The sequence below is a fragment of the Onychomys torridus genome, chromosome 8, assembly GCF_903995425.1.
Source record: "Onychomys torridus chromosome 8, mOncTor1.1, whole genome shotgun sequence".
Lineage (NCBI taxonomy): Eukaryota > Metazoa > Chordata > Mammalia > Rodentia > Cricetidae > Onychomys > Onychomys torridus.
This window is the reverse complement of record NC_050450.1, coordinates 22,097,455-22,114,275: the sequence shown is the minus strand read 5'-3', so window position 1 is coordinate 22,114,275 and position 16,821 is coordinate 22,097,455. Positions and strand designations below refer to the sequence as shown.

At 46.3% G+C, this 16,821-nt stretch overlaps 1 protein-coding gene across 1 annotated transcript in view; it reads left to right on the top strand.

Annotated features, from left to right (window-relative positions):
* The window catches only part of Ranbp17 (RAN binding protein 17), a 327,894-nt gene extending 312,550 nt beyond the window's left edge, over positions 1–15,344 (top strand). The window contains exons 27-29 of the mRNA XM_036198233.1: positions 9,571–9,669; positions 11,473–11,600; positions 13,839–15,344. Of these exons, the coding sequence (XP_036054126.1) occupies positions 9,571–9,669; positions 11,473–11,600; positions 13,839–13,935 (324 nt within the window). The 3' untranslated portion in view covers positions 13,936–15,344. The remainder of the gene's footprint in view (positions 1–9,570; positions 9,670–11,472; positions 11,601–13,838) is intronic.
* The last annotated feature ends 1,477 nt before the right edge of the window (positions 15,345–16,821 follow it).

Sequence of the window (16,821 nt, the reverse complement as noted above, 5' to 3'; positions counted from 1 at the left end):
TGGTGATAATGTGCATGCTGGTGGTGGCCTATAGAGATGAAGGAACCATCATCCATCCCTACAGAGGCCCAGGCTGTTTTGGAAACTAGAAGTTCCATTCCAGGTACATAATGTGCTCTTATCCCACAGAGGAAGAAAGGCTTCCACTCCCCCCCACCCCCGCAATGCTCTCCTCAGCTCCCCTGCATTAGAGAGAGGCAGGAGACAAATTGACAGAAATCTGGAGGGAAGTAACTCAAGTGATTTAGGAGAATGGAAGGGCTGGCTTATGGGGCCAGATTAAAGAAGCTAAATATGTATAGCTTGCCTAAGTGACAACTAAATGGGGCATTTGATAAGTCTATAAATACTTGGAAGATGTAAATGCCAGGAGGAAGGGGAATTACTTAGCATGGCACAATGGAGTATTGGCATAATGGGATAATATTAAGAAAGGGAAGATGAAGGTTGAACGTCAATAAAAAGCTTCCTGACAAGAAGAACCATTCCTGACAGGGGACACTATTAGGTTGTGTGCTGTGGGCCAAGTGAAACAATGTCAGGTGCCCTTCCTCAGAGCACTGGCACCAGAGCCAGCAGAGCAGGAGATGATGAGCAGTGTCCTAACCGGGGCACAGAAGCCAACCAAGTGACCTCTGGCTGTGGCCTCGCTGTCTCTGAACAGGAAGAAAGCAGCAGCAGCTGCAGCTGCAGTGGTTATGCCAGACTTCATACTGCATCACTGCCAGAGAGATGACACTCATTTTCCTGCAGGATGGAGATCTGCTTTCTCTGGCAGACACCACTGGGTCCTTCACCAGGTGCAACCCCTGCCTCGGTTAGCAGCCTCTCCTAACTCCTTGTACAGTCCACAGAGTATGTTATTTCCCCGCGCTCCTGCACACCTTTGCTCTCCTTCTCCCTTCTCCCTTGACAGCCTGTCAGAATGCTTGTTCTCTAGAGCAGATCAAATGGCCCTTCTCTGAAGCCTCCCTCCCTGCCCCCCCCCCCACTCCCACCCCCACCCCCATCCCAGCAGAGTTGGGAATCCTCCCCTACTGGGATGCAAGTCTGTGAGAACTGACGCTGGCTTGTTCACCTCCATCCCCGGGACCTGTTTCAGAGCCTGGTCAAGCTATGGTGTCAGCAAATGTTGGAGTAGATCATGAAGGAAGTTCTGTTACCCACTCTTGGTCTCTCATGCCTTGGGCCCATGTATTTACTGAGGGAAAAAGCTCCCAGTTCTCAGCATCTTTAAGCAGTTTCCCGGGGGGTCTCTGGGCTAGTACAGTCAATGCCATTTAGACAACTGTGAATAAAAGCCCTCCTTGTTCATGTCTTGTTTTGGAAGCCATGTTGTTGAGACTTCATGGATGTAACCTCCTTGACATTTCTAGGAAATGCAGGATGACACCAGTACACATGCTAACATGGAAAGCCAAAATCTCACAGGGATCCAACGCTATACGGAGAGCAAGGAATGCTGAGGGCAGAAGAAATAATCTCCTCAGGGAAGAGCCCTCAGCTGGTTTTCTAGTACCACGTGGTCAGCCCTGAAAGCATATACATACAAGTAACATTATATGGACTAAGCAGGTTGTGTTTATATATTTAGGTAGGGGTGTGTGTGTGTGTGTGTGTGTGTGTGTGTGTGTGTGTGTATGTGTGTGTGTGTGTGTGTGTGTGTGTACAAAGAAAAAGCATCCATGAATTTGAGACAGAGCAACAAGGAGACTACATGGGACAGGTTGGAGGAAGGAAAGGGAAGGGGGAAATTACATAATTGTATTTTAATTTCAAAATATAATTGGGGGAGGACCTCTAGTCTGAAAAAGCAGAATGCCCCACTGTGGTTTCAATGTAAAGACTAGGCTAACGCTTAAGGAGAAAATGCTTTAAACACATTTTCCCCATACGAAAACATTTTTAAAATAAGTGACATAATCCTTCACTGGTGAGTGAAAATCTTTGGGGCCATCTAACCCAATGTCTTCAGGAAATAGGGAGAATGTACCATCAGATGAGGTGCAATGAAATTTTGAGCTTCCTCCTATAGGATGGTGACTACAGGGAGGCCCTTATGCCATCGTGCATATGTTGTTCTGTTGTGAAATATGATACTCATTGGGTCATGCTGTGGTGACTGAGCAGCAAAGTAGCATGCTTTTCCTCACTCCCTTTGATTTTGAGTGACCCAAGTCAGCACTTCTGTCCTCATGGCCCTGTACGCTTGTGCCGATTGGCAGGCTGTTTCATGGCTGCTTGTTCCCAATTAGTGATTTGTGTGGTTGAAGTAAACATCGTCCCCTCATAAGAAGCATCATTTCAGTCATTGTCTGGCAACCACTTCTCTCTATTGAGAGTCTTGAATCTGGGCACCTGTTCTTAAAGTTCTGAATCTACCTGTGGTTTGGGCTTCCAGTTTTCTTTCTTAGGAGGAATGCTTTGACTGGGAAGAGTCATCCTGGTTTCTGTTGCAATCTTCTTCAGCCTCACTGTCTCTCCAGTGAGTTCTCCAGAAGCTAAGCTGCTACCTGGCAGCTGTCTGCACCTGCCCCCAGTCCCTTTCTCCACAGCCTTGTCATTACTGCTCTCAATGGCAGGCCCCATCTGACAGCCACTCTCTGTGTACTGGCCCAAACTCATATCTGTAGTTAGCATGGCACAAAAGGTCTTAAATAGCTTGGGCCTGGGCCAGGGTCTCCTCCTCACCCTCAGCTCTATTTCATGCCACCCTGAGCCTTCTATACAAGGGCTGTTCGTTCTTTAAACATGCCAAATGCTTGCTGTGTCCTGGAGGCTTTCCCATTTTGTTTCCTCTCCTGAATGTGTCCGTGCTTCTGGGGGAGGCAGCTTTCAGAATTTGTACTCAGCTGCCACCTGTCCTGGGCATATAGGTTGGCCTTGGGGGCCAGGTGTGGCATACAGTCCTTCACTAGTCTCTCAAGCTGCCATTAGAGGTTCTCAAAGGTGCTTCCGTGTTAGTCACCCAACTAAGTACTTCTATCACTTGAAGGTCACTTGAAGGAAAACTAAGGAAAATGACACAGGTCTTCCCAATATTCCCACCCACAGTACATTTAGATGCTGTTTTTGACAGGTGATGCTCAATTTAACATCAAATTGATGTTGGCAAGGGGTGTGTGTGTGTGTGTGTGTGTGTGTGTGTGTGTGTGTGTGTGAGAGAGAGAGAGAGAGAGAGAGAGAGAGAGAGAGAGAGAGAGAGAGAGGGAGGAAGAGGAGAGAGAGAGAGACCTAGACCCAAATAGTGCTGAGTGGCAAGCCAGCAGCCTCCAGTACCCCGGGTTTTCTGGTTTAATGTAGCAAGCTGCTTTATGAGATCTGCAGCCACTTGAAATATGATTTACTACATGTAAAAAGTTTCGGATGGATAATGAAGATTCAGGATTGAGACTCACAGTGTAGTGTAGTCAATTTTCTTGCTGTTGCTCTCCAGTACATCTCTGCCATTGAAATGAATAATTTATTATAATTTATTTCAACCCTGGAAAATAAAACTGTTTTCCTTGTGATGTGTGCTATAGTATTCAGAATAGACACATTGCATGCAGTACTCTCAATTAATTAATCCTGAAGTTTCATTCTTACTTGACCTTCTCATAAGCTAGGAGACTGGCAGGTAATTCTTTCCCCAATAAGCCATGATTAAAATGAACGTTTTGAGAAGTAGAGACCAAGTTAGTAATGGAGAAAATTGAAAGAACAGCAAAGCTGTGTTGTGTTTTTCCTTAGACTTTACATCCAATGCAAGAGTTTTTAAATATTCTAGACAATTCATCACTTAGAGCAAAAGCATCCCTCAGCTTTCTGTGAGGGGCCTGAGGAGAGAGCACTGTCGGTTTCTGTGTGAGCAAGTGCTGCTCTTCTGTGACCAAAGCTGAACTTACTGGGCCTGAGGTGACTTTAAGGCACTTTCCCCCAACTTTCGATGAAAGCTAATGCTGTGTAAAGGCCACGTTGACAGGACTCCCAGATAGCCTCCCGGGAGCCGGGCCACCCATAATTGATTGAAGGCTTGTTCTTCAGAAGAGGAGCCTCACCTCATCTCATATTTCATCCAATTGTTTTTCATTTTAAATGCTAAATACTTCAATTATGAGACTGCAAAAATAATATCAGCCTGTAGAGATTGCTTGAAACGTACAGATATTTTAAATTTAATGTAACTTAGATAATAGGCCTCAGTTAATCTGGAGGGATAGAAAAATATAATGTGCGTATTTATCCACTCTGTTCATTTTTTATAACATCTACTAATATCACAAAGGAAGATGGCAGATGAAGGAGCAATTGATTCTCCTTCCCTAAAGACGTCTAGTATCTAATTTGAGCAGGATCACATTTCAATATCTGCTGTGCATGTGGCCTCGGAACAGCACTCAGTAATGACAGAAATTCCCTTCCTCCAGTGCTCTGAAAACCTGGAAGTATATCCACCTTCAGCTGTGTTCTGTCTCCCCGACCCTGAACCTCTGACTGGGACAGGTGCTCTGGAGAACTGCTTTGGAGACAAGGAAATGTCACTACTTTCTCAAATCCTATGCGTTATTCAGGTGGCTGTGTGGAGTGGGATGGTTTGCTTTGTTTCGTTTTGTTTATTATTTGTGTTACTGGTAAGGTCCGTCTTCCTCTCCTCTCTCACTGGCCTTCTGAAAGGCTGGTGCATTCCCCAGGCGCAGGGTAGCTCTTAAGAGTTGGCTGCATTTATTATTAGCTGTTCCTCAGAACACCACTAGTGCATTGCCGCAGTCAGGACCGTGTAGCTGGGCTGGGGTGTGGATCAACACACAAAGCAGCCTGCCCAGCACCGGACCCTTGCTTGTCTTTTTCGGTCTCCCTTCAGCTGTCGAGGGCTAGGGCCAGGGCTGCTCTCTGCTCTCTCACTCCGTGCCCTGGCTTCGTTAGCCCTCCTCTGTGTTAAGCAGAGGATAAAGCCTCTTTTCCACTTGCCTCACTAGCAAGGGGCAAGGGGCAGGGAGGAAAGAGATGGAGTTCCCTAAGTAGCCTGAGAATCTGGTCCCTGCAGGACAAGCACATATCCTCTCAGGACTGGTATTTCTGTGGGATACAAATAGGGACAAAATGGGAATCTTAGTTATGTTTTGTTTTGTTTCATCTATTTCTTACAACTTTATAGAATATGTGTTAGGTACAGTATTAGCATGCTCAAGTGTTAGCCATGGAAACGTTTACTTTATAGGAAATATTCTAACCTAGAGAAAATGAGCCTAGTGTACTGATTTCTATGGTGTTAATTTAAATTAAGATACTCTCAGTGGGAGGAGAATCATTATTTTCCATGAAATGTTCTTTGTATCAATTTCCAGAGATATTCCTAAGTTTGCTATTTGTTCACTTTCACAGTCTGTGAATATATTAACTAAATTTGTAAACATTTTGGGTGGGAAGCAGAAGATTTGCTGAAAATGTTTCAGAAGCCACGCCTTGTATTTCAATCCCGGGACTTCAACATCTACATGACTCAGCAGCCAGAAGCCACTAGAGCAGACAAGGGTGACACGTCCAGGTGGCCACTGAGGGGAGAGTGAGGCTTCCCTGTCAGTCTTCTAGAGATCTGCAGGAAGAGCCAGTCACTGCCAGGTGCTCTGAGCCTCAGAACAGCCGGAGGGGTGGTGGCCACAGGCTGGCACTGTCAATTCAGGCAGACCTTTGCATATGACCTGAATTAGCCTTTACATCCTAGCAGCACCTTGACCAAGTGAATTCCCTGGGACCTCAGGCCCTTAGTGTATACAAGTGCAAGATAGATAATGCTCTTCCAGGGTTAGTTGAGAATAGAGACATATGCAAGTGCCTGGCAGTGTGCTGAGCGCCTAGCAGAAGACTCCATAAACGATGGCGAGAAAACTCATCAGGCACTGCTTACTCCTGGGTAAAAATGGTGATGCCTCAGACTTTGCCTGTGTGACCTGAAAACCCCCAGCCACAGCCCTTCCTGGAATTTCCCAGCTTAGCGTTCAGTATGTTTTCAAAAACAAGGTCCTTGGAAGTGAACCATCTGTTATAGTTTAGATGTTTAACCATTTCATGTGTTAGCCATAAATTAAGGCCACAAGTTCAGTTTTCTGTAGTGTTCTTCACTTTAAGTGGGCACTCACTGTCTTAGCAGGAAAGTGCCCACTGTAACCCAGCACTGGGCTTGTTTGACTTCAGCAAACAGTAGAGCAGGAACAGCCAGCAGGAGAACATCTCTTCAGTGACTGCTTCGTGTCCCAGAGGGATTGGGTGGGATCTTCTCTGCTCTGAACTTGTGACTCAGGCCCTTGTCAGGGTATAGACAGAGATCACACATCTTCACTTCTCCTGCTGGGCCATATATTTGTAATTTTGTGTTCATATCCATGCTAAATACCCCAGAGAAGCAGATGAGGTCCTTTCTGGCCTTCTTCCTACTCTGGGTTATTTTTCCAACTACAACCCTGCATGAAGTTAGATAACTTTGAGGAGACCATAGTAATCCCCTTCGCCTCTCTAAGCAAGATGTGAGTTGGTGTTCTCTCTTGAGCCATTCAGTTCCATTGGCTTAGGCCAGAGGGAAGCTACAGTTCAGTATGGGAACATTATGTTTAAGGCATAGTATGTAGCGAGCACAATCCAGATGTTTGGTTGTACCTAGGAAGTCATTTCTCACAGCATCCCTTTCACATCACCTGTTGCAGTCCCTACTTTAAATCTGAGGACATAAAGGCAAATGCCATGGGTTAAACAGCAGGGCCAGACTTGGGCTCAGTTCTGAGTCTAATGCCTATGCTACCACAAAACTGAATAAATTTCCAGCCAAAATCTGTAAGGAGGAACCAAGTGAGGAGTGAGGAATCAAATGAAGTCGTGTAGAGTGTGATTTTCCTAAGTAGACAGCTCCTCTTCCGAGGTAATCCCATCCCTGCTTTGGCAAAATGGCTGCTTGGATAGCATTAGTGGGTTACATGTGTGGTCTGGAGTATTGGCCCTGCAAATGCAACCGAAGAGCATTTAAAATGGCCTTCCCCCCATCCCTGCAGCAGTGTCCCCGGGAAGGGAGTAGACCTTGAAGAACTGGATACCAGCTACTGTACCAAGTCCTCATGGCACCTGGTGACAGAATGTGGGCTGGTGGGTACAGAGCCAAGACTCTCCTTTCAGTGTTGACTCATGGTGCCCTTGACCTGGGAGACCACCCGTCTAACCCTCACACTGCCGGCAAGGGGAAGGGCCTGTACTTCAGCATCGCACCCAGCAGCCCTCCACAGGTGGGAGGAGAACTTAGATGCCGGAGAAATCCGCCCCTTTGGTTGGACTGTTTTACCACTCCTCAAAGATTATTAGAAAAAGTAATTCTGGAATTGGCTGCCGTGTCAATGCCATTTAAGAAGATTACTAGGTACTTTATGTATTTCCAGAAAAGTAAAAAAGAAAAAAAAATCATCCATTTTTGCCAACTTTATTTTTAGAAAAGTATTTTATTCAAACATCTCCTTACTTATTACAGACATAAATACATGCATTCAGACAAATGAATACACAAGAGGACCGTATAAAGTAATTGGCACATCACTCCAGGATGCTTTGTCAGTTACTGGAAGAATTTGGTGCCTCTAACTTTAATCTTCTCCATTAAAATATCCATTCTGCCTCAGATAGTGAAGCCCATAATATTTTAGACTGTCTCCGTGGATCTGTTAGTCTTGCTTGTCAATTTAATTTGTGCCCTGTGACTTTGGGTGGCTTGCTAGATTGTTCATGGGAACTTGTGGTCTGCAAAGGATGCCCAGCATGGAGTTCTAGCCTGGAGTTCGGCATGCCAGAGAGCCTGGACATACAGGGTTTGCATTTTTATATAGATTGGCAGGTTTTGTTTGTGACCAGCCTGATGGTTGTGAGGGTGGAGGGAATGGCGGCGTCAGAGCTGCAGAGATGCACGTTACTGTTGCGATGCTGTGCCTGCAGTGTCTATAGGATGTGTGCTTTGCAACAGTTGTCAAATGCCATCGCTTTTAATTCTCACAGCTTCCTGGTCTGGATTATTTTCCTCTTCAGAGCTAATGAAAACAGACACATCAAGAACAACAGTTCAGTTACTTGCCAGAGATTATAGGATAAATTAGATCACCAAAAACTTTTGCCAGGGGCAAGGAGATGGCTCAGTAGGTAAGCACTTGTGCAAAACATGAGGGCCAGAGTTCAGATCCCTAGCACCTGCTTAAATGCATAAGTGCTGAGTGTGGTGGCCCGCCTCTAATTCCAGTACTTGGGAGGCAGGCAGGCTGACCAGCCAGATTGGCAGTACTTTCAAGCTGCCTCAATAAATGATATGGAGAGTTTGAGGAAGATACCCAACTTCACCCTCACATACTACACATATACACATGCACACACGGGCATTTCACACACACTCTTGTGCAAAAAAGAGAGGTTGCCAAATGATAACACCAAATGCTTTCAAAGCAAACCAAGTCATCAAAGCCTAGTTGGGGTGGTATTTGTGGGGTCTTGGTGGGTAATTGCCCTTTCATCTGCCCTCCCTGGGCAGGAGAGCTCAAGCTGTGTGAGCAGACAGGCTGCTCCGGTGGAAGAACTGAGCCCACTTCCTGGTATTTGCCTGGACTACTGTAGTGGCCTTACCTGTGGCCATTGTGTCTCCTGACCAGGGCACATTCCACATGTCTCCCCTTGGTCACAAGCCCGTCACTAGCCATCGTGCCTTCAGGATGAAGTCCAGATTCCTCAGCATGGTCCTCCATTCTAGCCACAGGGTCCCTCACTATTGCAGAGCCCACTGTGTTCATTCCCACCTTCCTTTCACCCCTTTGTCTGCTTGTGAGGAACTTCTTAGATGTTCCCTGCCCCGTGGCACCTCCCTGACTGCCCTTGAACAACTTAGAGGCATTCTTTCCCCCTCCACAGGTTGCTGCTCTTTTCCTAGATCTTTTTCCCACTGTTTCTCTCAGTGACTTCCCTAGCTTTGAGGCCCTAGGTAAGAGACTGGTAGATGCCTATGTCCTATTTATCTCTTCCATGTGCCTTCCAAACTTGGAAGTGAAGAGCCTGGATAAGTATGTACATGTAGCATTGAGTGAGTAATGAAGAATGGTTTTAAAAACAACATATTTCCTGAGCTAGCAGAAAACATGCCATTCTGGGGTCACATAGAAAGTGTTTTATTCCACTCAGTGATGAGCTACAGAGAGATGTCCCTTCATAGCATGAACTATTCAGTGAGGTGAGGAGCAGACAGGAAAGTGAGCTGAACATTTGCATGGTGCCTAGTGCAGAACAAAGCAGAGAAGGCTTAAAAAGCAGAGACTGAACCCCCTGGCTCTGGCCTCTGACTTCTGCTCACCAAGAAGGTTCTCACCAAGCTTTTGGTGGTAAAGACTCTCCCTTGGGGGAAAAGAGGATTTGCCCAGAGTTTGCATAGCCTTCTAGGCTTCTGGAGTGAGAGCCGACTGTCCAGGAGAAGCCCTCTTGTCATCAGGAAGGTGGAAAGGCGGAAGGAATACATAGAAGGAGTCTGGATTCAAGCAAGCTCTAAGCCCAGGGTCCCAATTTTCATGTGATTCTGTCTTCTAGATGATGTCTGTCCTTATGAACACCATTGTCTTTGAAGACTGTCGGAACCAGTGGTCAGTATCCAGGCCTCTCCTGGGGCTCATCCTGCTCAATGAGAAGGTGAGTGTGCTTTCAGGAAGGGCCGCAGGAGGAGGGAGAGGCTCTTAGACACTGAAGACCACAGGATAGAGAGCTGGGGCCTTGACAACCCGGAAGGCCTTTCCCCAAAGGCTTCAGGTCTTCTTGAGTTGGCAGAGGCCACAGAGGCCCACACTGTACTGGCTGTGTGGACTGCTTAGCAGTATTTCAGAGTCACTTCACTTCCCTTGCCATTCCAGGAGAATTCTGAGCAACAGTCCTTTTGCCTTCTCCTTCAGCCTCCCTTTATATCTGGGGACCCCAGACATGACCACAGGAGATAACAGCAGCAACCTTTGAGGGGTTGTGCATAGGACCAGTATCCTTCATCCGGGGAGCATGCACCTCGGCCTCCTTGGTGCTCTGGCCACCTGACTGCCTCCCAAGCACCCTGGCTTCCTTTGGAATGCGTCCTGGCCTCTCAGCAGTCAGTAGGAACAGTGCATTACTGCTTGGAAGAATGAATTGTCTATACAATAAGATAGTACTGGGGGAGACAGTGAGATTAGAGGCAGCCGCATACATTAAAATTCAAACTAAAATCCCAGCCTTGGAAGGAAACTAATAGAAGGAGAAAATATATCAAAGAGAGAAGAGCTGTCTCATCATTCACCTGTGCTGAAGTATCCAATTTTAGCCACATTCAATAGTACTGCCATTCATCTTCCCTCGGTGTTATTGGGATTTAAACCCAAGCTCTATGAAAGAGAGCAGTGCTTTAAAATGATTGAGAGGGAATAAGGGCAAATTCGGTGTTTAGAAAAAGCTTATGACATCACAATATTACACTTTACTGATGGAGGCAATATTTCATGGTTTAGGATGAAAAACTAATAATTTTCTATTTGGTATGAGTCACTGCATCATTATAAAAGGGAAAAATAAGTCGTTTTGTGCATTCCCAGACTTGTTCAGGAAGACACTGTGGTTTAAGTATAATGCCTCTGATATATAGTATTTAAGTATTTGTCTGACTACATATTAATTATGTGTGTTTTTTGATGTGAGCTGTTTTAATGTATGATGGAAATTAAATATCATACAGCTTAGCCTTGAAGAGATAAACAAATGACTGGCAAGATGTTGTCTTTTGCCGAGAATCAGCTGTTTCTAGTGATTAGGAGCTCTGCTCAACATCAGAACTTATTTTTGTATACAAGACCACAGACCCCAGCAGAAAAGGGGTGGGGCTGAGCAGTTATTTGTGACCAGGTATGACAGATACTATTCGTAGTGCCAGGAAGTGCTCCCAGAACTAAGTAGGCCCCTCTAGTGCCTGCCTCAGCAGAGTAGACCCATGTAACCCAGAAGGACAAAGTTGGAACACAGCCCAGAGCTCTTTGAGAAGTGATTCACTGAAGTTAGGGAAGATGATGAGGCCGAAGGGAAGGCCCATGGCTTGGCCTTCAGTCATCCCAAGTGTTTCCTGGGCATTAAGTTAAGTCCTCCTCAGCCTGGGGCCTTCTTCTTTCAGCCTTCCTGGAACAAGTAGAATTGAGACCCCAGGAAGCCAGGTTCAGTCTCCCACAGAGGAGGCAAAGACTCCATCAGGCTAAGCAGGGCCAATACAGCAGTCACAGGCAAGAGACTCTAAGAGCAGGGGTGATACAAGGTGCACCTAGAAATGCTTCTGCGGCTTAAGTTCTCCCCAAGTATAGAAAGTTCAGTGTGAACCTGGATGACACCCATAAGCATCAGTGAGTGCAGGTAGACCCCAGCTGGACTGGTCTCTTGTAAAGGTTTAGAGTTGGAACCTGAACCTGACACTGCTCTGTCTCCCAACAGTATTTCAGTGAACTAAGAGCAAGTCTGATAAACAGCCAGCCTCTTTCCAAGCAGGAAGTCCTTGCCCAGTGCTTCAGGAACTTGATGGAAGGAGTGGAGCAGAATCTGTCTGTCAAGAACAGAGACAGGTGAGCATTGCCCAGTGGGGCATCTCTAGGGGCATTCAAGCTTGCTGAAAATAACTGGACTGCAGTTAGCACAGCTCACAGATTGATGCACCTTTTCCATTACACCTTGTGATCTTAGACCCAGGTCAGTTCCAGTCACTACATTTTGCTGGGTATTTGCTCATAGATGCCAAGATTTTAAAAAATACAGCCTTTCCTCTTAAGCAGTTTATAATCCAACAGAAAAGAAGTGAAAAATAATTAATTGGAAAGAGCAAATGAAGGGGAGCTCACATTGTCCATGGAGTTAAGGAAAGACTTCTGGCCTTTGAACAAGCACAGGCCTCGAGGGTGGACAGACCCCAGTTAAATGTTATCCCTGCATCTGTAAGCTGTGTGACAGGAAAGCAGCCACTTCTCTGCTGGTCTCTTCCACAGTAAGAAGGAGCCGGTGACGGCATTGGCTGTGGTGCTCAGACAGCAGACTGTAGTAAGGCGTGGCCCCAGCTGGGCTGTTCAGTGTTGGTCCTCCTCTGCCTGTCCTTTAGGAGTACCAGTGGCATTGGCCAGTGAGGTCTAACCAAACTCATCACTATGAATGAATCATTCATTCGGTTTATAAAACTGTAGGCATTTGGAACCCATGGTAAACAAATTGTTCCAAGTTCCTGGCCTCATGGAACTTACATCCTAGAGGATGAGACAGACAGTAGTCACTGAAAAGGAAGAAAATGTGCTCAGGGAAAAACTACCCCCACTGACCTTTCATCAAACACTATAGCATTTGTAGTACACCTGTCAGTGGAGCCCAGGTATGAGCTGTGGTAATAAAGCAAGGTCAGCTGGGGGTGCAGACACCTTCTCTTGGCCATTTATCGAAGTCTCAAGTAATCCTCTCCCATCCAGAAAGGGACAAACTCAGACCCTGGAAAGAAGAGGCGGCTGTTGAAGTAGCATTCCTGAGCTGTCTGTAAAGTAGTACGGCTGTCCTCTCAGTCCTGTGAAGGAGAGGCCACATGGACTGACTGGCTGTTGTCCTTATGCCAGCCTGTGTTGAGAGACTTTCAGGCATTGTCTGGTTACTTGATCAGATTCGCTCCTGCATTCCCTCAAGACAGTTACTCATATTAGGTACCATGACAAGTAGTTATTTTTTCAGGCTGCCTAACTGGTAGTGGTGAACCAAAATTTGGACCCAGGTGGTCTAACCTAGTCCCTCTTGTTAGGTTTTTTGTTGTTGTTGTTGTTTTGGTTTTTTTGTTTGTTTGTTTTTAAGATTTATTTATTTATTACATATACAGAAGGGGGCACCAGACCTCATTACAGATGGTTGTGAGCCACCATGTGGTTTCTGGGAATTGAACTCAGGACCTCTTGAAGAGCAGTCAGTGCTCTTAACCTCTGAGCCATCTCTCCAGCCCTTGTTAGGTTTTTTAACAGTGCCATATAGCCTAGGCTGGTCTCAAACTCAATATATAGAAAAGGATAATTTTTTATTATTGCATTTATTTGGGGTTGGGGGTATCAGAGAACAGCTTGGCAGGAGTTGGGTCTCAGAGACCTAACTCAGGTCATCAGGCTTGGCAACACCTGTGTTAACCTGCTGGGCCTTCTCACCGGCTCCAAGGATAACTTTAAATTTCTGATTCTCCATTTCCTAAGTGTTGGGATTACAGGCATGGGCCACTGTGCCCAGTGTATGTAGTTCTGGGAATCAAACTGCCTAGGACGCAAGTATTCCACCAAACTGAGCGTGCACGCGCACCCACCCACTGCACGCTTGTACTCTTTTCTAAGGCCGGGTTTCACCACATAGTGCCAGCTCGCCTCTGACTGAAACTCATGACCCTCTGCCTCTGCTTTCTGACTGCTGGCTTTACAGACATGTGCAACCACTTTCTGCTGCCGCCTCCTCATTTTCCATTCACTAAATTCTGTTTTAGCTGAAGGTTCTAATACCACCTTTGGGAAGATGAGTAATGATTAAAGTAGTCATATGTAAGCTCAATCCAGTATCTGAGACATAGTGTACAAATTGTTTTCATGTTTTAGATAGTAGAGCTTCAGATGCTCCCTCTCCCTAAACTGTTGAGAATGGATTTCAGGGGGGCAGGGATGGCACTGGTAGCAGGAGAGGGGTAACAAAGTGGGCGCCCAGCTCTGAGGAGGAGCCTTCCTGCAGGAGAGTCGGGTCCTGAGCTCCATGGGGCCTTTCCTCCAGCTCTCACACGGCCTGGGCCTTCACTCTTCTCTCCCCAGGTTCACCCAGAACCTCTCTGTCTTCAGAAGAGATGTGGCAGAGGCCCTGCGAAGCGATGGCATCCCTGAACTGTGCAGCTTGGACATGATGAGCTGACCCAACTCCTGAGCGTGTGCTACGCTGCTCCTTTGTCAAGAGACTCTGGAAGGCCTGGGGCCCAGACTGCAATGCTGGCCAGCCCAGAAGAGTGTCTTTTTCAGAACAAGCAACAAAAGCCCTACATTTTTATAAGTCTGACCTAATTATAAAAATTTATAATAGTGCACATACAATGTAAATTCAGTATTCAAAGCAGAACATGTTTTCAATCTTATCTGGGTTCCCACAATGCCGAAAGGTCCAGAAACTATATTTAACCAAAGAATATAATAACCCAGGCTAGCACCTAGTTCATGGCTCTGAGATCAAGGTTGTTGATTTGAAGATGCAGCCCTCAGTGTGGGTCCTGAATTGAGACAAATGCCATTTGAACCTGTTGGATTAGTAGTTTTTACATCTGGAAAATGCCACATTAGGGACTCTGGGCTGTGGCCATTTAGAAGGAGCCTGGGAGTGCTATAAAGCATCCCCCAGGACTGCACATAGGCCTCTCTGCCTCAGCAACATCTGATAAAGTTGAGAGACAGTAACACAATTAAACGACTTACAAACAATGTTTGCTTTCCACTGGCATAAATCTGAAGTGGTTCAGTCTAGAAGAATTAAGCTGTGCGGTTGCTGCCTGCAGAGAGATGTCCTTAGGATTCTGGAAGCCCCAGGAAGAAGTCCTGGGTGCACCAGTACCTAGCTAGTCCTTTTGGCTCCATTTAATTGGAAGAGAAGCTGACGGTGGCATGTAGTGTTGGAAACACCTCTGCCTTCTTGGACCACCCAGAGCAGGTCAGGTGCTGGCTGTCGGGTTCCCAGAGGATGGAGTAGCCGCCCTCCACCCTCCACACTCTTAACCACTGTTGGATTGTGACTTACTTCATCCAAACACAGGAAATGAAGGCCTTTACAGCTCATGACCCATCATAACTAAGCTACTCATTTGAAACTGCCACTGTCAAACGGGCTTCCTATCTCACTGCTGTCCTCATGCTTCAGGCTTACAGTAAACACTGTGCCCGTTATTTCTGATAAGACATGAAAGCTTGGCTTCCCTGTTGCAGGGAAGAAATCCACAGGCTCTTGTTGTAATCTCGTTTCTCAGACTAGTGTTTCTTCAAACGTTTCCTGATAGTTGAGCTTTGCAACAGGCTTGTCATATAAAATTGAGTCACCTAAGTTTATCTCAAAGTGATTGTCTTCCATGTGCAAAAGGGAGTCGGGGGAAATTATGGTCTGGATGAGACTGCTTGTGGTGTTTAATGGCAGATGAGCCTGAACCTTACTCCACCCCACTCCGTTAGGAAATATAACTTCCTAGAGAAGACAAATCCTATACTTTGAAACATCAGCTTTCAAAGGAGCTTGACAAGAATTTCAATTTGGTTTTTGTTTGGTTTTTAATTTATTTAGTTTTGTTTTTGTTTTTTGATTTTTGTTTTTTTTGGGGTTTTTTTGGGGGTTTTTGTTTGTTTTTTGTTTTTGTTTTGTTTTGTTTTTTTAGACAGAACCTAGCTGTGTAGCCCAGGTTAGCCTGGAGCACACTGTGACTCTCCTGCTACACCCTTGGTGGAGTTGACCAGCGTGGGCCACAATGCCTGGCATCTTGGATTTGGGGTGTTTGGGGGGGGGGGGTTATAACTGTACTCACTCTTCGGAAATTACAAATGCTTATCCCATTCCAGCGCTGTTTCTTCACAAATGCCCAGGGTCTAGGAACACTATACTGTTTGCATTAAAATGTTCACAAGAAAAGGATGGTGTGTGGTCCCTTTCTTTGCCACACAGCCAGGTGTTTCCTGGGAGTTCAGCAGGAGAGCCTCTTTCATGCTTGGCCTTTGGAGAGCTGCTTTTTGAGAAGCAGGGTCCGCCTGTGTCCTTGTACCTCAGTGGACTTGAATGCTTGACTCACAGAGCACTCTGTGAGCACCCCACTTAAAGAAGAGTTAGCAAGCATGGACTGCCTACCCTTACCCACACTAATGTCTTAGTGTGGGTAAGGGTAGGCAGTCCATGCTTGCTACCTTCTCACTGTGCACATTAGGAAGGAAGGCCCAGAGATGCCTACAGCTACATCTACCCATCTACATCCAGGGTGGGACCCTGCACTGTGTAGTAATCTGAACAGCCCAGAAAAGCCTTCTTGGCTCCCTGGAGTCCCTTCCACTGGCATAACAGCCTACATACACCTTGGGATTGTGGTCATTGGAACCCCTTCCAAAGTGCAAAGCTGGACTGGCTTATAGCAGCTAACTGAGATGACCGAATCATCCCAGTGCCAGTGAAGCTAAGCATCACACTAGAGCAGGCTGGTAAGGGAACCTGAAAAGAGTAATTGGCTGCCACACTGCCCAGATGTAGCCAGTCTGGTCCTTAGGAACAAGCAGCACTTGAGAGCCATGAGCAATAAATGGAGCCCGTGGAGAAAGACGTAGGACTTGGGTGTGGTTCTGATGGAGCAGGTCCAGGGCCCTGTGTTTCATCCTCACACCGCAGTTAGCAGGAGCAGAGCCAGAGTAGGAAGGAGCCATTTCAAGAGAATTAGAACCACTGTACTATATTGAATCCACCTGCTGGACCTAGCTTCCCAATAAGAATGTTTAGTATTGTTTTCCCTGTTTCAGAGATGAGAAAACAGACTGAGAAATAAGGAAAAGGCCACACAGCCGGGTGATGGTGGCGCACACCTTTAATCCCAGCACTTGGGAGGCAGAGGCAGGTGGATCTCTGAGTTCGAGGCCAGCCTGATCTACAGAGTTCCAGGACAGCCAGGGATACACAGATAAACCCTGTCTCAAACCCTCCCCCCCAAAAAAGACCACATAGCTAGACCCCCCACTTAGTCCAAGAGCTCTGGTAAGAGTTGAAGGAGAGTGGGCTTCACAGTCGACACAG